The sequence below is a fragment of the Jaculus jaculus genome, chromosome 6, assembly GCF_020740685.1.
Source record: "Jaculus jaculus isolate mJacJac1 chromosome 6, mJacJac1.mat.Y.cur, whole genome shotgun sequence".
NCBI classification, from domain to species: Eukaryota; Metazoa; Chordata; class Mammalia; order Rodentia; family Dipodidae; genus Jaculus; species Jaculus jaculus.
In genome coordinates this window covers 92,091,925-92,114,141 of record NC_059107.1, presented here as the reverse complement: position 1 = coordinate 92,114,141, position 22,217 = coordinate 92,091,925, and the positions used below count along the sequence as shown (strand labels likewise).

Here is a 22,217-nt window from a genome sequence, read left to right as displayed (position 1 = left end):
TTCTTTCCTTTTTAAAAAATATTTTATTGGGCAGGAGAGATGGCTTAGCAGTTAAGGCATTTGCTTACAAAGCCAAGGGATCCCAGTTTGATTCTCCAGGACCCATGTAAGCCAGATGCACAGGGGGTGTATGCATCTGGAGTTCCTTTGCAGTGGCTGGAAGCTCTGGCATACCCATTCCCTCTCTCTCTCTAATAACTAAATAAAATATATTAAAAATATTTTATTTATTTATTTATTTGAGAAAGAGAGAAAGAAAGAGGCAAATAGAGAATGGGTGCACCAGGGCCTTTAGCCACTGCAAAGGATTCCAGATACATGTACCACCTTGTGCATCTGGCTTTAAGTGGATACTGGGAAATAGAGCCTGGGTCCTTAGGCTTCACAGGCACCTTAACAACTAAGCCATCTCCCCAGCCCTTGTTTTTCCAGGTAGGTTTTCACTTTACCCCTGGGAATTCACTGTGTAATCTTAGGGTGGCCTCGAACTCTTGGCGATCCTCCTACCTCTGCCTCCCAAGTGGTGGGATTAAAGGCATGTGCCACTATGACTGGCTCAGCCTTTTTTTTTTTTTTTTTAGATTTATTCATTTATTTGAAATAGGGAGAGAGGGAGAGAGACAGAAAGAATGGGCACGCCAGGGCCTCCAGCCACTGCAAACCAACTCCAGACACATGTGCCACCATGTGTATCTGCCTTATGTAGGACCTGGAGAATTGAACCTGGTTCCTTAGGCTTCGCAGGCATGCACATTAACTGCTAAGCCATCTCTCCAGCCCAGCCCCCCTTTTTTTGAAACAGGATCTCACTCTAACCTAGTCTGATTTATAACACACCCTATAAAGCTAGATTGTCCTCGAAGTCACAGTGATCCTCCTAGCCTCCTGAGTGCTGGGACTAAGGAAGTGTGCCACCAAGCTCAGCTGGCTGTCCCCATTTTTCAGATAAGGAAATAAAGACACTGAGAAGTTAAGAAACTTATTCAAAGTATGAAAAATGAGATTCAAATCCAGGTTTCTTGATCCTAGAATTCAAGCTCTGAACTCCTGGGTCATATGGCCTGACAGTACTAGGCAGATGCTCACTTGCCTTAAACTCATTTAATCTGCACATTTCTTCTAGGCCCACATCCAAAGCTAGCCAGTATTTTGTCTTCCAGTGATGTTTCTTGAGTAGGTGCTCCAAGTTGATGAGCCTATCAGCCCCACACATAGTAGGTCTAAGAGGGTACAACCACAACTATGAGCAGCCCTCGAAAACCTGGGGTCTGTTGGGGTTTTGTCTGTGCTTGATGTATTTTCCTTGGGAGGTCCACTGCTTTCACCAGAGTATCAAGAGAGTTTGTGACCCCAAAAATGTAAAAGGACAATCATTAAAAACAAAAGAGTGGGCTGGAGAGATGGCTCGGTGGTTTAGGTGCTTGCCTGTAAAGTCTAACGACCCAGGTTTGATTCCCCAGTACCCATGTAAAGCCAGATGCACGAAGTGGTGCATTCATTTAGAGTTTGTTTGCAGTGGCTAGAGGCTTTGACACATCCTGTTCTTCCTCCTTCCCCCCCCCCTCTCTGCTTACAAATAAATGAATAAATATTTTGAAAATGTGGCTGGTGTGGTAGCACATGCCTTTAATCCCAGCACTCAAGAGACAGAGATAGGAGGATCACAGTGAGTTCCAGGCCATCCTGAGACTACATATTGAATTCCAGATCAACCTGGGCTAGAGTGATACCTCACAAAAACAAACAACAATAACAAAAAAGTATGGCCAGTTGTAATAAATTATCTACAGGCACAATACATTGGTAGTTAAAAGGGGAAATGAATCTTAAGGGGTTTGGGATTAGGGAGCCAGCACAGATTTGTTTGTTTGTTTGTTTTTGTTTTTAAGGTAGGGTCTCACTGTAGTCAAGGCTGACCTGGAATTCACTATGTCATCTCAGGGTGGCCTGGAACTCAAGGCGATCCTCCTACCTCTGCCTCCCAAGTGCTGGGATTAAAGATGAACGTCCCCACGCCTGGCTCCAAACACAGATTTTCAACCTGGGACGGGGCATGATAAAAAAAAAGTAACTCCAGTGCTGAGCACTTGGGAGGCAGGAGAATGGCCTTGAGTTCCAGGCCACCCTAAGACGACACAATGAATTCCAGGTCAGCCTGGACTAGAGTGAGACCCTACCTTGAAAAACAGAAAACAAAAAAAGTAAAACAAAGAAAAGTAACTCCAAAGAGAGACTGGCTGATTGAGAAGGGGGAAGGGATATGATGGAGAGTGGAGTTGTGAAGGGGAAAGTAAAGTGTGTGTGTGAGGGGGAAGAACCGCAAATTACCTTAGTTTTTTTGTCTATAATTATGGAAGTTGTCAATAAAAATACAAATTAAGTAAAAGAAAAGTAACTCCACTCTGGTTAGGCAGTTGAATTGGGCTGGACTGTTGACTATCCCCGGGCCCCTTGGGGCTCGGCAGGGGCTGTGCACTTGGCAAACCAGAGGCCAAGTTCAGGGCAAGCTCCAGGCGGGCAGAGGTCTCTCCTAACAGCATCTCTCTGACTCACAGCCTCAGCAACTTTTTTTTTTTTTTTCTTGCCTAATCTCAAAGAGGTGTGGATGGGAATTTTGGCCAAAGCAGTTGTCTGAAGAATCAGTATGATTCTCTTCTAGTGAGTTTGTCTTCCTTCATGGGAGCTTGCTACCTTTTTTCTTTCCAGTGTCCAAACATAACTTATGGGCGGACTGGCTGGAGAAAAGCCAACAAAAGTCTTCACCCCACCCCCAGCCACCAAGCCCAGAGCACATGTTCCAGGACAAGCCCAGCGCGTGCACCAAGGTCTCCGAGGTGAAGTCCATGCTGCAGGAGCTCCTGGACTCTACCATGTTCAACAAGGGGGAGGTCAAGGCCATCAGGTACATGGCCACTGTGGTGGAGAACCTCAACAAGGCCTTGATCTTCCAGCACAAGGAGAATAGGGACCTGGAGACCAAATACAGGCACCTGCAGTTAGAGATGACCAAAGAGCTGGGCAGCCAGAAACAGTACTTCCAGAAGTCCATCGAAGACCTTGAGAGCAAGAGGGATGCTCTCCTAAAGCAGGTAGAGGCCCTAGGGCGGAAGTACCATGACCTCCTCCTGATAAAGCGCGCCCTAGAATTCCAGCTGCAGGCCGCTCAGACTGCCGGCGGCCAAGCAGAAGACTTGGGTGAAGATTTTGTTCACTCCACGAGCACCCCTGAAAAAGAGACCCTTCCAGAAAAGGAGATGGTTGTGGAGGAAACACAGCCGGAGCTCAAGGAAGAGCAGCATTTGTTCTCCCCTCTCTCCCCAAGATCCTCAGCCAAGGCCTCGGACGGTGGGGCTACACCTCCCGCACGCCCCCCGCGCCCCAGCTTGGCGGTGCATGCAAGGATCGCGGATGTGTTCAGTGATCACACTAGGAGCCTGGAGCCCGTGCTCCTACCCTCCAGAGCTCCCGAGTTCCCGGTGCATTGGGAGAGACTGGTGGCCGAGGACCCAGGGCCCGAAGATAAAGACGAGGAGAAGGAGGATGTCCAAAAGTCCTGTCACAGCAAGCACTCGTCCCCACCCGGCTCCGGGAAGATGAGTCTGGAGAGCCAGGTGGGGCACTGGGAGGAAGAGCTGGGCTGGGAACGGCAGAGGCAGAAGTGGCTGCAGGAGGAGGAGATGTGGCTCCAAAGGCAGAAGAAGTGGGCCCTGCAAGAGCAGGAGCACCAGGAGAAGCTGCGGCAGTGGGAGGCCGAGGCGGCGGCCCGGCAGCAGTGGCAGAGGCTCACCCAGCCCGAGGAGGAGCCCCGCAGCTCCAAGAAGGGGCCGAGGGAGCGGAAGGAGGACGCAGAGAGGTTGATCTTCACGACCACCAGCCGCTGGCGGAACTTGGAGAAGGCCGAACCCTCGCCAGTGCCTCCCCCGAGCCGGTCGCAGTCGGCTTGCCAAAGCAGGCGGCCGCGCCTGCCCGTGGCCCCGCACGCCCAGGAGCCCTGCCCCCGAGCCCTGAGGACCGCGAATTCCGCCGAGGTCACGCAGCGACCCCCACGGGCCGCCCAGCAGGTTCCCACCAAACCCAAGAAGTCAACCTCCTGTCCCATCACTGGGACAACGATCCGCAGGGTGGCCCGGCCCCCTATGCATAAATACCCGGTCACCCCCAAGGAGAAGGAGTACCGCATGGACACGCAGGCCCAGCGGAAAAACCTGCAGCTCCTGGGCGGGGAGGCGGAGCTGGCGCTGCCGCACTACCTGCGCAGCAAGGCCCTGGCGCTCACCACCACCACGATAGAGCTGAGCATCTGCAAGCTGCAGTGCCTGTGCCAGAAGTACATCCACTACCGACGGTTCCAGAGACTCCGGTAGGTACCCAGTAGGCACCGGGTACCCCTCCCCACAACCCACTGCAACACGGGGCAGAGCCAAAACCCAAGGGGGAAAGAAAAAAGGCACGTGGGCAAGAGGCATGGAGAGAGTCACCCAGGCCTGGGCATGGTCTTCTGAGGACTGGAAAAAGCTGTCCGACCTCGGGCCCTGGGCCACACTTGAAGGTGCGTGGGAGGCAGGACACCAGCGTGTCGCTCTACTTGTATGGGCTTTTCCTCCACACCGGCTTTCCCATTTCTTCCTCAGTTCCTATTATCCTGCCCTTCACTCACTGACACGGATTACTTACATATCATGTCATAGATTATATTACTTATTATGTAGTATCTTCCCCACTTGCTTGGTTGTCCTGTTTCAGTCCAGCTCTGAGCCTCCTCCCCTCATACCACCTTATTTCTGCCTTCCTGCTTTTCTTCGTCTACCGATCTTTTCTTTTCTTTTTTTTTTTTAAAAAATTATAAATAGTGGTTTTTTGAGGTAGAGTTTCACTCTAACTCAGGCTGACCTGGAATTCACTATGTGGTCTCAGGGTGGTCTTGAACTCATGGCGATCCTTCTACCTCTGCCTCCCGAGTGCTGGGATTAAAGTCGTGTGCCACCACGCCCGGCTCCCGGCTCAATATATATTTTTTATTTTTATTTTATTTATTTGAGAGAGAGAGAATGGGTGCACCAGGGCCTCCAGCCACTGTAAATGAACTCCAGACACATGCACCACCTTGTGCATCTGGCTTGCGTGGATAATGGGGAATTAAATCTAGGTCCTTAGGCTTCACAGGCAAGGGCCTTAAGTGATAAGCCATCTCTCCAGGCCCTTTTTTTTTCTTTTTTTCAAAATAGGCCCAGTGTTACTGGGTAGCACAGCTACCTTTTTTGTTGTTGCTGTTGTTTGAGGTACGGTCTCTCTGGCGCAGGCTGACCTGGTACTATGTAGTCTCAGGGTGGCCTTGAACTCATGGTGATCCTCCTACTTCTGCTTTCTGAGTGCTGGGATTAAAGGCGTGCACCACCACGTCTGGCACAGCTACCTTAAAAAAAAAAGTATTTATTTGAGAGAGAGAGAATGGGTACGCTAGGGCTTCCAACCACTGCAAACAGACTCCAGACACATGTGCCTTCTTGTGCATCTGGCTTTACACTGGTGCTATGGAATTGAACCTGGGTCCTGTGGCTTTGCCTGCAAATTGCCGTAACTGCTAAACCATCTCTCCAGCCCTATTTTGTTATTTATTTATGAGGAGAGAGTGAGTGAGTATGTGTGTACCAAGGCCACTTGCTGCTACAAACAAACTCTAGAAACATGTGCCACTTTGTGCATCTGGCTTTACATAAGTACTGGGGGGGACTCAAACTCAGGCTGACAGCCTTTGCAAACAAGCACCTTCAACAGCTGAGCCATCTCCCCAGACCCCCATTCCTCTTCTTGTTCTCAGGAATTATAGAAAACAGAGGCATATCTGGTCAACTGACTTGGAGGGAAGAAAGGGCTTCTTACCTCCTGAATCACTCCTCTCTCTTCCCAGACAAGAAGTGATCAGACACATAAGAGCCATGCGACAAACAAGGGCCACCCATAAAGCCCAGAGCCTCTATCTCTTCCTGGAAAATATAGACCATCAGCAGAGGGTCAAGCTGCAGGCCTGGACAGACAAGAGGAAGCACCTGGAGATGAAGCACCGGGAGTGCCTGCGCAGCATGGTGACCATGTTCCCCAGGGTGGGTCTCCAGTCTTGTCACCCGTTTAGTGAGGACACAGGGAGGGTGGGTGGCGCATTGTTAGCAGATGGGAGATGAGAGGGCAAGTTACAGTTTCTGGTCTGGACTGTATAACATAGGGAAGGTAATTTTATCATGTTTGCATATGGGAGATCAAGTGAGGAGGGGCCCCCCAAAAATTGTCGATGAGAAGGCTCCTCTGCTGGGGTGAGGAAGCTGGGTCCTGCAGGCCCGCTTTGGCTCTGGTTGCCCTCCAGGCATGAGGCACAGCTGTCTCATTTCTTGCATAGGAGTGGTTTTGCTTTCTGCTTCACTCTTGCTTCCCAAACTCCAGGTCTTATCTTGATTCATTTCCTGTCCCTTCTCTCCTCCAGGCACCTCCTGAAAAAAGGTGCAGAGGAAAGTAAATCATGGAGACCCTGGCTGTCAGAAAGTATCTTTTTTTCTTTTTTCTTCTAAGTTTATCTCATCTCCCCCGCCCCCCCCAAGTAGAGTCTTGCTCTAGCCTAGGCTGACCTGGAATTCAGTATGTCTCAGAGTGGCCTCAAAGTCATGGCAGTCCTCCTACCTCTGCCTCCTGAGTGCTGGGATTAAAGGTGTGCGCCACCACACTTGGCTTCATTTTTAAATTTTATTTATTTACAAGGGGAAAAAAAGAGGGAGAGAGAGAAAGAGAAGTAAACATTCCAGGGCTTTAAGCCACTGCAAACAAACTCCAGGTGCATGTGCCACTTTATGCATTTGGCTTTACTTGGGTTTGGGGAATTGAACCTGTATCCTTAGGCTTTACAGGCAAGCATCTTTTACTGCTAAGCCATCTCTCCAGCCCTGAAAGTATCTTTACTTAGGACCTGCCCTGGTTTCTAATTGATAGTCTACTAAATTTTGGTTTTTCAAGGTAGTATCTCACTCTAGTCCAAGTTGACCTGGAATTCACTATGTAATTTCAGGGTGGCCTTGAACTCAGTGATCCTCCTCTGCCTCCCAAGTGCTGGGATTAAAGGTGTGTGCCACCATGCCTGGCTTTAATTTTTATTTCTTTATTTGAGTGAGAGAAAGAGAGAGTAAGAGAGTATGGGTGCGCCAGGGCCTCCTGCCACTACAAAGGAACTCCAGCTGATCATGCTGCTTTGTGCATCTGGCTTTACGTAGGGCCTGGGGAGTGGAACCCAGGCTATCAGGCTTTGCAGCCAAGCACCTTAACTGCTGAGCCATCTCTCCAGCCCCCAAATTTCCACCAACATAATAGTGTACAAGGCTCCTGTTTTCTCTATGCCATTACCAGACTGCTGACCTTTCTGGGGACAGTTGTTCTAATATGTATCTCACGTAGCCGAGCATGACCTTCAACTTCTGATCTTATGGAGTGCTGGATTACAGGTGTGTGTCACCACACCCATATTTTATTGGTTGGTTTTTTTTTTTTGAAGCAGGCAGCATCTCACTGTAGCCCAGGCTGACCTTGAGTTCATTCTTGTAGCTTAAGGTTGCCTGAAACTCACTCCTTCCTCAGCCTCCCAAATGCTGGGATTAAAGATGTGAGCCACTACACCCAGATCATAACTGGGTTTATGGGGTGCTAGGGAATGAATCCAGAGCTTTATGCTTGCTAGGCAAGCACTCTACCAACTGAGCTGTACCCCCAGCCCCTTTTAATAGGGTTGTTTTTTTGTTTTTTTTTTTCCGAGGAAGGGTCTCACTCTAGCCCAGGCTGACCTGGAATTCACTACGGAGTCTCAGGGTGACCTCCAACTCATGGTGATCCACCTACCTCTGCCTCCCAAGTGCTGGGATTAAAGGCATGTGCCACAACACCTGGCTAATAGTAGGTGTTTTTTAAATATATTTTATTTATTTTAAATAATTTAAAATATTTTATTTATTTGAGAGAGAAAGAGGTAGATAGTTAGGGCACTTGCCTGCAAAGTCTAAGGACTTATGTTCTGAATGGGCAGCCAGGGCCTTCAGTCACTGCAAAGGAACCCCAGATGCATGTGCCACCTTGTGCATCTGGCTTATGTGGGTCCTGGGGAATTGAACCTGGGTCCTCTGGCTTTGCAGGTAAGCACTTTAACTGCCACACTGTCCCTCCAGGCCTTAATAGGTGGTTTTACTTGCATTTCCCTGATGTTTGGTAATGTTGGCCAGTTTTGCATGCCTGTTAGCCATTATTGTGTCTTGGATAAATGTGTATTTTGGTCATTTGCTCATATTTTAATCAGGCTGTATGTTTCCTTTATCTTTATTTTTATTTTTTAAAGGCAAGTCCAATAGGCTGGGCTTTTTTTTTTTTTTTTTGAGGTAGGGTTTTACTCTAGTCCAGGTTGACCTGGAATTCACTGTGTAGTCTCAGGGTGGCTTTGAACTCATGGTGATCCTCCTACCTCTGCCTCCAAAGTGCTGGGATACTGGGATTAAAGATTTTTGGGTTTTTTTAACACTTAGTTTTTTTAAAAAATTTATTTATTTATTTATTTGACAGAGAAAGAAGGAGGAGGGGGGTGAATGAATGGATGCACCAGGACCTCCAGCCACTGCAAACAAACTCCAGACACATGCGCCCCCTTGTGCATCTGGCTAACGTGAGTCCTGGGGCATCCAACCTAGGTCCTTTGGCTTTGCAGGCAAACGCCTTAACTGCTAAGCCATCCCTCCAGCCCTGTTTTCTGTTTTTTTGAGGTAGGGTCTTACACTAGCCCAGATTGACCTGGAATTCACTATGTAGTCTCAGGGTGGCCTCGAAATCAAGGCAATCCTCCTATCTCTGCTTCTCAAGTGTTGGAGGTAAAGGCATGTGTCACCATGCCTGGCTTGGCTTTTTTTTTTTTTTTTAATGCGAGAGAGAGACAGAGAGACACACCAAAGCCTCTGGCCAATGCAATTGAACTTCAGACACATATATCCCCTTGTGCACATGTGCGACATTGTGCACTTGAGTCACTGTGTGTCTGGCTTACATGGGACCTGGAGAGTTGAACATAAGTCCTTAGACTTTGCAGGCAGTGCCTTAACTACTAAGCCATCTCTCCAGCCCTTTTCCTTTTTTTTGTTTTTTTGTTTTTTTGTTTTTTAAGCAGGGTCTTACTCTGCCCCAGGCTGACTCTTACTCTGTTGCCCAGGCTAGCCTCAAACTCAGGGTGATCCTCCAACCTCGACTTCTGAGGTGCTGAGATTATAAGCGTGAGCCCTCTTGCCTGGCTGCTATTGAATATTTTATACTAGTAAATAAGTACCTTGCCCCACCATGTAGATATTTGCATTGGTGGGGCCAAAGCAATAGTGGATAAAACTATTGGTACATTATGAGTATCAAGAATTGCCTGCTGGTTAGTGGTTGCTGTCTTTTCCCACTGGACACCAAAAATAAAAAAAAATATAGTTTCATCTAGGCATGTAAGTTATTTTATTTGGGAGTATTAGATGAAGCAGAAAAACTATTAATCTCAACTTTTTTTTTTTTTTTTTTTTTTTTTGGTTTTTCGAGGTAGGGTCTCACTCTGGTCCAGGCTGACCTGGAATTAACTCTGTAGTCTCAGGGTGGCCTTGAACTCATGGTGATCCTCCTACCTCTGACTCCCGAGTGCTGGGATTAAAGGCGTAATCTCAACTTTTTAAATACACTTTTTTTTGAGGTAAGTTTAGGCTGACCTGGAATTCACTATGTAATTTTAGGATGGCCTGGAACATATGACAATCCTCCTATGTCTGCCTCCCAAGTACTAGGATTAAAGGTGTGTAGCAACACACCCAGCTCAAATGCACATTTTTTTGTTATTTTTATTTATTTATTTGAGAGCGACAGACAAAGAGGCAGAGAGAGAGAGAGAGAGAGAGAGAGAGAGAGAGAGAGAGAATGGGTGCGCCAGGGCCTCCAGCCACTGCAAATGAACTCCAGACGCGTGTGCCCCCTTGTGCATCTGGCTAACGTGGGTCCTGGGGAGTCGAGCCTTGAACCGGGGTCCTTAGGCTTCACAGGCAAGCGCTTAACCACTAAGCCATCTCTCCAGCCCATCATATGCACATTTTTTAAAATGGTTCTATCTTACAACATGGAAAATGCTCATTGTGGTAGTTTGAATATATGGCCTCCAATATATTCAGTGTTTTATTAGCTTGTAGTTTGGATCTGCAGCCACCTGGCTGGAGGCTGTGTCACTGGGTGGGTTTTAGGGTCCAGCCCTCAGGTGTGCTGGTGGGTTTGAGATTCCAATCTAAAGATAGGCAAAGTGTGCCTAGATGGAGTTCTTGAAGTGTGCGGTGCTGTGTGGCTTTTTGGCTTGTGCTTCAATCTCTCTCTGCTTGGACCTGTGAAGGCAGGCCAGCTTCTTCTGCCATTGTGGAACTTCCCCTGGATCTCTAAGCTTCAATAAATCCCTTCCTCCATAACTGTGCCTGGTCTGGAATTTCATCTCTGTGAACCTGAATCTGTCTTCTATGCTCACAAAGTGCTCTGTGATTATAAAATACAAGAGCTGGGCTGGAGAGATGGCTCAGCGGATAAGGCACTTGATTGCAAAGCCTAAGGATCTGGGTTTGATTCTCATGTAAAGTCAGATGCACAAGGTGGCACATGTATCTGGAGTTCATTTGCAGTGGCTAGAGGCCCTGGCATGCCTATTCACTGTGTGTGTGTGTGTGAAATAAATAAAATATTTTAAAAAATACAAGAGGGCTGGAGAAATGGCTTAGTTATTAAGGTACCTACAAGCAAAGCCAAAGGATCCAGGTTCAATTCCGCAGCACCCATGTAAAGCCAGATGCACAAGATGGCACATGCATCTGGAGTTTGTTTGCAGTGGCTAGAGATCCTGGCACACCCATATTCTGTCTGACTCTGTCTCTGTCTCCCTCTCTCTGTCAAATAAATAAATACAAATAATTTTTTAAAAATACAAGAGCTGAGTCTTATGGTAGTACCCACACGTAATCCCAACACACAGGAGGCTGAAACAGTCATGAATCAGAGTTTCCTTCTTTGAAAAAAAATATTTATTTATTTGAGAGAGAGAAAGAGAGGGAGAGAATGGATGTGTCAGGGCCTTCAGCCACTGCAAATGAACTCCAGATGCATGTGCCCCTTGTGCATCTGGCTTATGTGGGTCGTGGAGAATCAAACCATGATCCTTTGGCTTTCCAGGCAAATGCTTTAACTGCTAAGCCATCTCTCCAGCCCTCAATGGCTTCAGTTTATGCCTCCTGTTGATATTGGAACTTACATATTTTCTAGTTTTCTTCTTTACTATTTTCCAAACACTTTACATTTTGCCTGTACTTTCTTTACATATTTTATTTTTACTTATTTATTTGAAAGAAAGAGAATGGGCATGCCAGGGCCTCCAGCCTCTACAAATGAACTCCAGACACATACACCACCTTGTGCATCTGGCTTACGTGGGTCCTGGGGAATCAAACATAAGTCCTTCGGCTTTGTAGGCAAGTGCCTTAACCGCTAAGCCATCTCTCCAGCCCTGCTTGTACTTTCTAATGAAGCTTATCAACTCTATCTGCTAGTTCTTTATTTTCTGGGTACCAATTTATTACACACAGACAGAGAGATAGTGCAAGAGAGAATTGGTGTGCCAGGGCCTCCAGCCACTGTAATTGAACTCCATATGCATGAACTTACTCTGCAATCCAGGCTGGCCTCAAACTCATAGTGATCCTCTTACCTCTGCCTTCAGAGTGCTGGGATTAAAGATATTCTCCACCACCCATGGCCATCTTCTAGTTCTTTACTGGGATTTTCATTTCTATGATCTTACTGTGTGTGTGCGTGTGTACATGTGTGCATGTGTGGCTCATGTGCTGAGGCCAGAGAACCACTTCAGGTGCTGGTCTTTGCCTTCCACTTTGAGGCTTGGTCTCTCTTTTGTTTACTGCTGTGTTCACCAGGCTAGCTAGGCTGTGAGCTTCCTAGAGATTTCCCTGCTTCTGCCTCCTTTCTGGTTACAGGCCACTGGATTGCAGTGTGTCTGCCTTTTCATGTGGGTTTAGGAGTTCCAAACTTAGGTACTCATGCTTACACTGCCAGCACCTTATCCACTGAGCCATCCCCAGAGCACTGTGTTTTTTTTAACTTAAAAAAGTTTATTTGTTCATTTGAGAGAGAGAGAATGGGCACATCAGGGCCTCTAGCCATTGCAAACAAATTCCAGATGCATGTTCCTCCTTGTGCATCTGGCTTACATGGGTACTGGGGAATCGAACCTGGGTCCTTAGGCAGGTAGGCATCTTAACCTCTAAGCCATCTCTCCAGCCCTCTTTTCTTTTCCTTCCTTCCTTCCTTCCTTCCTTCCTTCTTTTCTTTTGTTTTTATGTTTTTGTTTTTGAGACCAGGTCTAGCTATATACCTCCCAGACTGGGCTTGAACCACCATGTAGCCAGATGTGGTGGTACACACCTTTAATCTCAGCACTCAGGAGCCAGAAGTAGGAGGATTGCTGTGTGTGAGTTTGAGGCCAGCCTGAGACTACAACCCAGGATGCTGGAGTGAGACCCTACCTCAAAAACACATACACACAAAAGAGAGAGAGAGAGAGAGAAAGAGAGAGAGATATCACTATGTAGTCCTGGATGGCCTTGAAGTAGAGGCCAATCCTCTCACCTCAGCCTCCCAAGTGCTGGAACTACAGATGTGAGACATAGCACCTGACACCTTTTTTTTTTTTTTTTTTCAAGATAGGGGCTCACTCTAGCTTAGGCTGACCTGGAATTCACTATATAGTCTTAGGGTGGCCTTGAACTCACAGAGACCCTCCTACCTCCGCCTCCCAAATGCTGGGATAAAAAGCATGTGCCACCATGCCCAACACTGTTTTTGTTTTTTCAAGATAGGGTCTCACTCTAGCCCACGCTGACCTGGAATTCACTATGTAGTGTCAGGGCAGCCTTGAACTCACAGCAATCCTCCTACCTCTGCCTCCCATGAGCTGGGATTAAAGGTATGAGCCTCCATGCCTGGCTGGAATCTTAAGATTTTAAAAAACAAAATAAAATGTACCAGTTGTTGCAGTTAGCTTCTCGTTGCTGTTAGAAAACACCAGACCAAAAGCAGTTTATGGGAGGAAAGGGTTTATTTTGACTTACAGGCTCAAGGGGAAGCTCCATGATGACAGAGAAAATGATGGCATGGGCAGAGGGCAGACATCACCTCCTGGTCAATATCAGGTAGACAACAGCAGCAGGAGAGTGTGCCAAACACTGGCGAGGAGAAGTTGGCTATAACACCCATAAGCCACCTCCAACAATATACCATCTCCGGGAGTCTCTGTTTCCTAAATTGCCACCAGCTAGGGAACTTCATTTTCTTTTCTTTTCTTTTTTTTTTTTTCCTAAATATTTATTTATTTATTTATTTGAGAGCAACAGACACAGAGAGAAAGACAGATAGAGGGAGAGAGAGAATGGGCGCGCCAGGGCTTCCAGCCTCTGCAAATGAACTCCAGACGTGTGCGCCCCCTTGTGCATCTGGCTAACATGGGGCCTGGGGAACCGAGCCTCGAACCAGGGTCCTTAGGCTTCACAGGCAAGCGCTTAACCGCTAAGCCATCTCTCCAGCCCGGGAACCTCATTTTCAAACCACATAAGTTTATGGGGGACACCTGAATCAAAGCACCACACCAGTGTTGTGTATAATTTGGAGGGTTTTGACAAACTCACATGGCTGCGTAACCACCACCACATGAGGACGTAGGACATTTGCGACATACCATGAAGTTCTCTGATGTGCCCCTGTAGCCAGTCCCCTCCTCCAATCTTACAGTAAACCCAGGGCTGCTTTCTATGATGATGGTAAATGTGCCTTTTCTAGACTTTCACCTGAATGAAATCATGGAAGTCTCCACCTAGTTTAATTATTGGGATATCCATCCACATTGCTATGTGTATCAATGTTTTATTCCTACCTATTACAGAATCATATTCCATTGTGTGCATGTCTGTCCTGTTTCCAGGGTGGGGCTATTAAGAATGCCACTGCGACCCGGGCATGCCTTTAATCCCAGTATTCAGGAGGCAGAGGTAGGAGGATTGCAGTGAGTTCTAGACCACCCGGAGACTACATAGTGAATTCCAGGTCAGCCAGGGTTAGAGTGAGACCCTACCTCGAATAACCAAAAAAAAGCAGCTGTTATAAACATTAGTCTTTGTGTGAACTTATGTTGTCTTTTCTCTTTGGTAATGCATAGGAATGAGTTTTGGGGTCATGATGGATGGATATTTTATTTATTTTTTGGTTTTTCGAGGTAGGATCTCACTCTAGCTCTGGCTGACCTGGAATTCACTATGTAGCTTCAGGGTGGCCTTGAACTCATGGTGATCCTTCTACCTCTGCCTCACAAGTGTTGGGATTGAAGGCGTGTGGCACCACACCCGGCTATTTATTTTATTTTTAAAAAAAATGGTTAGGGGCTGGAGAGATGGCTTAGTGGTTAAGCACTTGCCTGTGAAGCCTAAGGACCCTGGTTTGAGGCTCCATTCCCCAGGACCCACATTAGCCAGATGCACAAGGGGGCGCCCACGTCTGGAGTTCGTTTCCAGTGGCTAGAGGCCCTGGCACACCCATTCTCTCTATCTCTCTGCCTTTTTCTCTCTCTGTCATTCTCAAATAAATAAATAAAAATGAATAAAATATTTTTAAAATGGTTAGGACTAGAGAGATAGCTTAGCGGTTAAGTCATTTGCTTGCAAAGCCAAATGATCCCAGTGCGATTCTCCAGGACCCACGTAAGCCAGATGCACAAGGTGGCGCAGGTGTCTGGAGTTTGTTTGCAGTGGCTGGAGGCCCTGGAGCACCCATTCTCTCTCTCTCTCTGCCAGTTTCTCTCCCGCTCTCTCAAATAAATAAATAAATTTTTAAAAAGGTCAAACTGTTTTCCATTTTCCATTTGCTTGAGAAGAGCTTCTTTTGCTACACATCCTTGTCAACACTGGGTGTTAGCAATTTTAGCAATTCTCGGGGCTCTTACCGTTCCTTGCTGGACCCTTCCTTTAAAAATTTTCCAATACATGTTTGGGGAAGAGTATCGCTCAGCTCTGGACCTGAGGTTTGGGAAGGCTGGGGAAAGCAGGGCTAGTTACAGTAAGCCTCTGCTTACCCCTCAACTTTTTTTTTTTCGAGGTAGGGTCTTGCTCTAGCCCAGGGTGACCTGTAATTCACTGTGGAGTCTCAGGGCGGCCTTGAACTCATGGCACTCTTCCTACCTCTGCCTCCCAAGTGCTGGGATTAAAGTCGTGTGCCACCACACCCAGTTTATACCCCTCAACTTTTAGGGCAGAAAAGTGGCAAGTGCTGGCATGTCCACATAGGCTCACCAGTGGCTAGCAGAGATTAGAAGATTCTCCAGCAGTAACTCAGAACGGCTGAGGTCTCCCCTGGGTTTAGATGTCCCCACCTTGAGACCTGAGTGCGGGGGAGCAGTGAGTGAGCATCAGGTATTGGGAAAAGCCTTATCATGGTTTCCATGGTGTTCTCTCCCAGCTCAGTACCTATCCCCTTGCAGCAGTCTTGACAGAAAAACCTCCTGTAACTGACTTGACTTGCTAAACCCACTTAGGGTTGAGAATGAGCAAGATCATATGACAGGGCCTGGAGAGACAGCTCAGCAGTTATAGGTGCTTGTTTGCAAAGCCTAATGGCCAGGGCTCAATTCCCCAGTACCCACATAAAGATAGATGCACATGGTAGAGCATTCATCTGGAGTTTGTTTGCAGCAACAGGAGGCCCTAGTGTGCCCCATTCTCTGTCTCTTTCTTTCTCTTAAATAAATAATTTTTTTTTTTTGAGGTAGGGTCTCGCTGTAGCCCAGGCTGACCTGGAATTCACTATATAGTCTTAGGGTGGCCTTGAATTCATGGCGATTCTCCCACCTTTGCCTCCTGAATGCTGGGATTAAAGGTGTGTGCCTCTACACCTGGCTTAAATATTTTATTTATTTATTTGAGAGAGGGAGAGAGAGAGAGAGGCAAAGGCAGATAGAGAGAGAATGGGCACATCAGGGTCTCTAGCCACTGCAAACAAACTCCAGACACATTTGCCCCCTTGTGCATCTGGCTTTATGTAGGTACTAGGGAATTGAACCTGGGTTCTTTGGCTTTGCCAGGAACCGCCTTAACCACTAAGCCATCTCTTCAGCCCTTAAATATTTTTTAAACTTTTTTATTGACATCCTCCATAATTATAGACAATAAACCATGATTTTTAAACTTTTTTATTGTCAATTTTTAAAATTTTATTTATTTATTTGAGAGAGTGAGAGAGGGAAAGAGGGAGAGAGAGATAGAATGGGTGCACCAGGGCCTCCAGCCACTGCAAGTGAACTCCAGATACATGTGCCACCTTGTGCAGCTGGCTTAAATGGGTCCTGGGAAATCAAACCAAGGTTCCTTTGGCTTTGCAAGCAGACACCTTAACTGCTAAGTCATCTCTCTGGCCTATCAATTTTTTTTTTCAAGGTAGGGTTTCACTGTAGCCCAGGCTGACCTGGAATTCACTCTGTACTCTCAGGATGTCCTCAAATTCATGGTGATCCTCCTACCTCTGCCTCCCCAGTGCTGGGATGAAAGGCGTGCGCCACCTGGCCCATACATAGCCTCTCCTCCCAGAGCGCAGCAGAGACAGCCGACCTCCACACCTGGAGAGGCCTAACCTCCATCTCTCTTCCTCCCCCTGCTGGCTCTTCTAGCTCCAGCGGGAGTGGAACGTCCACTTGAACATCCCAGTCACCTCCACAAAGCCAAAGAAATGCAAGTCACCCCCAGCCTTACTGGAGAGAGTCCACTCAGGTGGCACCACTAGCAAGGGCCCCTCTGCTTCTAAGCATCTGGAGTCTGCGCCCCTGCAGATGGCCAGGTAGGCTCTGGAAAGCTGAGGGGCAGCTGGGTAGGAGGGGAGGCAGGGAATGGGGTGATCAGCCTGGGGAGGCAGCACAGAAGCACCAACAGGCAGAGGTCACCTCATGAGCCTCAAGATCCTGTCTTCTCAGCTGCCCTGCCCAGCTGTGGTACTCCGAGCCAGAGGTGGGATGTGGTGGCAATGTGTGGGCTTTGGGCTCTAGTCTACGTGTGCTTCAGACTGCATCTGCGAACCCACACTGAAAACATAACATTTCTACCCTAAGCATTGACCAAGCACTTGCCACTGAACTGTCCATGTAAGCAAGCCCCATCCACCTCACCATGCGACCCCAGACTCAAGCAGACATGGTGAGTCTCTGGGCAGCCAAGACCCACTTGAACACCCACCTTAGCGTGTCCTGGTTCACAGCATGTGTCTGGAAGCACTCGCAGCTTCCACAGAAGCAGCATAGAGCCATGTTGGGGAGAGGAGAAAAACAAAGCCCAGGGTCTTGGACCTTGTGACCCTGAACAGCTTGCGGCTCTTCAGCCACTACTGTCCTTTATTACTATTATTATTTTTTTGAGGTAGGGTCTCTCTCTACCCCAGGCTGACCTGGAATTCACTAAGTAGTCTCAGGGTAGTCTTGAACTCACCGTAATCCTCCTACCTCTGCCTCCCAAGTGCTGGGATTAAAGGTGTGCGCCACCATGCATGGCTATGTCTGTCTTTTTTTGACATCCTCTGTACCTTCTAACCCCCAGCCACCAGGGGAGGAAGATGGAAGCCATCTGGAAGGCTGATGTGGCCTCTTCAAGTCACCCAATAGAAAGGAAGACCCCTGCTAGCCTGCCCTGGGATCAACTAGAGGGATACCCAGATATCCCCCGGCTGCTGGCAGTGGACGAACATTCCTATCACAGAAACATGAAGTCCTCCAAGACCCAGTAAGGAGCAAAGTCCATTACTTAACGTGGGTTCAAGGAAAACCTGTCCACCAAGGGTACAGTGTCCCTATCTACCAGCGCAGGCAGTGTCTTCCCAAACACTAGTTCTGGTCTCAGTTATTTACCACATCAGAAAAGAGACTCACCTGCCTCATCTGTTCAGTAGCATCAGCTTGATTCCCCAGGCCAACACTTCTGTAGTTCCCTCGGGATTTTCTTTAGCACTCAGGTCACTGAGTGAATTTCTCCTTCGCACTTGTTTCCTGGGCTGCATATGGCTCTCTCTAGTGTCTTACCTTCATCTTGGCCTATTATTGTTCTTATAGAGAACCAGGTGGAGGAATGGAGAGATTGAGGGAAAACATGAAATTTGTGACAAATTTAAGACTTAGGCCCACCTTTGTCATTTTTATTTCCTCACTGACTTTAAGAATTATCTGTCCCAGGTGGGGTGTGGTCGTTTTCACCTTTAATCCCAGCACTTGGGAGGCAGAGGTAGGAGGACCGCCATGAGTTCAAGGCCACCCTGAGACTACATAGTGAATTCCAGGTTAGCCTGGGCTAGAGTGAGACCCTACCTTGAAAAACAAAACAAAAGGGTGGGAGGGGCTAGAGAGATGGCTTAGTGGTTAAGGTGCTTGCCTACATATCCTAACAACCTGAGCACAGTTCACCAGTACCCATGTAAAACCAGAGACACAGGGCTGGAGAGATGGCTTAGCGGTTAAGCGCTTGCCTGTGAAGCCTAAGGACCCCGGTTCGAGGCTCGGTTCCCCAGGTCCCACGTTAGCCAGATGCACAAGGGGGCGCACGCGTCTGGAGTTCATTTGCAGAGGCTGGAAGCCCTGGCGTGCCCATTCTCTCTCTCTCCCTCTATCTGTCTTTCTCTCTGTGTCTGTCGCTCTCAAATAAATAAATAAATTAATTAATTAAAAAAAAAAAAAAAACAGACACAAAGTGAGGTGTGCATCTGGAGTTTGTTTGCAATGGCTAAAGGCCCTGGCGTGCCAGTTCTGTCTGTCTGTCTGTCTTTCTCTTTCTCTCTGCTTGCAAATAATAAAATAATGAAAAGGAGCCGGGCATGGTGGCGCACGCCTTTAATCCCAGCACTCGGGAGGCAGAGGTAGGAGGATCTCCAAGAGTTCGAGGCCACCCAGAGACTACATAGTGAATCCCAGGTCAGCCTGAGCCAGAGTGAGACCCTACCTCAAAAAAAAAAAAGAAAAGGGGTGGGAGGTATAAGAGGTAAAGAGACTCACAGTGAAAAAAATACCCTCCTCCCCTTTTCTTTTCTTCTTTTGCTTGAACTCTTTAGTATAGCATGCAAAATTCTAAGAGCTCTTCCTGTCTCAAGCAGAGCTGCTCCACCCACCCACAGGCCTCCTTTGGGATCTTGGCTGCAGGCTGAAGTACTTATCAAAATATTGTTCCCAGCAAAGACAGCTTCCCCTTTCTAAGGGAATTTCAGTGAATACAATTTTCTTCCCCCTTTTCCAATTCTACAAGTTTCTTCGATTCATCACACTGTCATCTGTCCTGGCAGATGCTTGCTCCTCTTTCTATCTGCTCCCCAGGCTGGATCACCTCCCTATATGTCAGTCTGCCCTTGATGCTTTATTATGGGGACTCCTGAGCTGTGTTACGGACCCTGTTAGCATAGTTGAAGAAGGAAGATCTGCCTATCTTTTTCTTTGTTTTAATAGGCTTTTTTTTTTTTTTTAGAATAGTCATTTTTTAAAATATTTCATTTATTTACTTATTTATTTGAGAAAAAAAGAGGCAGATAAGAGAGAATGGACATGCCAGGGCCTCTAGCCACTGCAAACAAACTCGATACATCTATCACCTTGTGCATCTGGCTTACGTGGGTATTGGGGAATCGAACCTTGGTCCTTAGACTTCACAGGTAAGCACCTTAACTACTAAGCCATCTCTCCAGCCCTTTTTCCTTTTTATTTTTATTTTTTATTTACAAGCAGAGAGATAGAAGAGAGACAGACAGAATGGACATGTCACAGCCTTCATACACTGCAAACAAACTCCAGATGCATATGCCACTTTGTGCATTTGGCTTTATGTGGGTACTGGGGAATTGAACTCAGGTTGTTAGACTTTGCAGGCAAGTGCCATAACCACTAAGCCACCTCTCCAGCCCCTCCTTTTTTAAAAAAATAAAAGTCTTTGTGTATATGTATGTGTGTGTGATGTGTATGTGTTCATATGTATGTTTGCATATGCACAGAGCATGTGTGGAGATCAGGGGACAATCTCCAGTACTGGCAGTATTGGTCCTTACCTTGCACCTTGAGGCAGGGTCTCTTTTTGTTTACTGCTACATATACCAGGCTAATAGGGCCATGAACTTTCAGATCCTGGCACCTCTCTCTCTCTCTCTGTCTCACACACATACACACACACACACACACAAGTAAATTTTAAAAAAATTAAAAAGAAGGAAACTGGTCATGCTGGTGCACACGTTTAATCCCAGCCCTCAGGAAGCAGAGGTAGGAGGACCGCTGTGTGTTCAAGGCTACCCTGAGACTACATAGTGAATTCCAGGTCAGCCTGGGCTACTGTGAGACCCTACCCCGAAAAACTTAAAAAAAAAAAAAGAGGGAAGAGGAAAAGTAAGACAAGTAGACTCACAAGAGAGGAGTCAGAACCCTTAGGGTTTGGAGAACCATTATGCTAAGCAGTTCCACATCTAGGTTGAGTCTGGACCCAGTTCTGGACTTGTCTCCCCGCTCAGGAAGCTCCTGGGTGTGCTGGGTGGGCCTTGTCTCACTTAACTGTACCTGTATTAGCTCTTTCAGTGCCTCAACAACCCAGATGAAGGAATGCCAGGACCCATCAGAGGAGCTAGCTGAATTTGTCTACAAAAAATCAAGCCATTCACTCCCTGGAGTCCTACAAAGCAAGAAGGATCGAGGCAGCTTTAGACCCCACTCCATTCCTTAGCTAGTAAGTCTCAAACTTCCAAGTGACTAAAAATCAAACAGGATCCCAAATGCAGGTTCCTAGCTGGTGCTTGTAAGCACTCTTGAGTGTTGCTAACTTGTCCTAGAATTTTGAGAGACACTATTTTTTTTCCTTTAGTCCCCAAACTGTTTATTTTTAATAAAACAGAGATTGGTTTTAAAGTCTTCTGTCTCATTGCTAAAAGCCACACCTCTTTGACTCATCTTTGGAACCAAGTCCAAGGTCGTCCTGACAATAAGCTAAGCACTGATCGGAGGCTCTTCCAAGTGTCATTACTGCCCTTGGTCAACCGGCAAGCTGTCCTAGTGATGACTAGCATTCTGTTAATGAGCATGACAGCTCAGAAGATGAGAACAAGTCTGGTGGCAAGTGTCTGTAATCCCAGGTTTGGGAGGCAAAGGTAGGAGGATCAGAACATCCTTGACTACATAGTTCAAGGTCAGCTTGGACTACATGAGACCCTATCTCAAAAAAGTTGGGGGGAGTTTAGGAATGTGTTTGCCTAGTATGCATGAAGTCTTGGATTCAATCTCCAGCACCGAAAAAAAAAAAACAAGTCTCACACCTTTAACCCCAGCACTCAGGAGGGAAGCGGAGGCAGGAGAATTGCTGAGTTCAAGGCTAGCCTGGGACTACAGAGTAAGTTTCAGGTCAGCCTGTGCTACAGTGAGACCCTATCTTGAACACTCTGCCCCCCCCCAAAAAAAAGAGAGTAAGATAAGAAAAAGATACATCAAACATTAGTCAGAGTCAAGTGGTGGGAGACAAAGGAGAATACGTCTTTGAGGAATGGGGACAAGGGTAGAAGAAATAAAGACATGAAGGTTCTGAATGTACTGGTGTGGGCCTAGAAGTTATTATCAGCAGTCACGTGTGTCTGTTTAGTGGAAGCCCTGTTTTGGTTGACCTGTTTGGTTATGAGCACTTGCCTCCCCTCACTCTTCCTGACACACAGACCTGCCTCATCCCCACTCAGCCTCTCCCTGCTTGCTCCTCTGCTGACTTAGCCACAGCTGGCCTTGAACTAGGCATAGCAAGCAGCCAGTGGCCCTTTCCTGCAAGAGCTCATATCCAGGTTCTCTTCAGAAAACTAGTGGCCACCCTTGCTTCCAGCTGAGATTAAAACTCTAGTAATGAGGGCTGGAGAGATGGCTTGGCGGTTAAGGTGCTTGCCTGCGAAAGTAAGAATGCATGTTTGAATCTCCAGGTCCCACGTAGCCAGACACACAGTGATGCAAGCATGCAACATCACACATGCACACAAGGGTGCACATGCGTCTGGAGTTCGTTCACCGTGGCTAAAAGGCCCTGGCGCACCCTTTCTCTCTCTCTCTTCTCTCTGCCTCTTTCTCT

General features: G+C 47.3%; 1 protein-coding gene across 1 annotated transcript in view; it reads left to right on the top strand.

Annotated features, from left to right (window-relative positions):
- Positions 1-20,876, top strand: part of Fam186b (family with sequence similarity 186 member B) — a 29,316-nt gene extending 8,440 nt beyond the window's left edge. The window contains exons 4-8 of the mRNA XM_004650433.2: positions 2,707-4,360; positions 5,909-6,101; positions 16,784-16,950; positions 17,700-17,882; positions 20,690-20,876. Of these exons, the coding sequence (XP_004650490.2) occupies positions 2,707-4,360; positions 5,909-6,101; positions 16,784-16,950; positions 17,700-17,882; positions 20,690-20,843 (2,351 nt within the window). The 3' untranslated portion in view covers positions 20,844-20,876. The remainder of the gene's footprint in view (positions 1-2,706; positions 4,361-5,908; positions 6,102-16,783; positions 16,951-17,699; positions 17,883-20,689) is intronic.
- Positions 20,877-22,217: the final 1,341 nt, after the last annotated feature.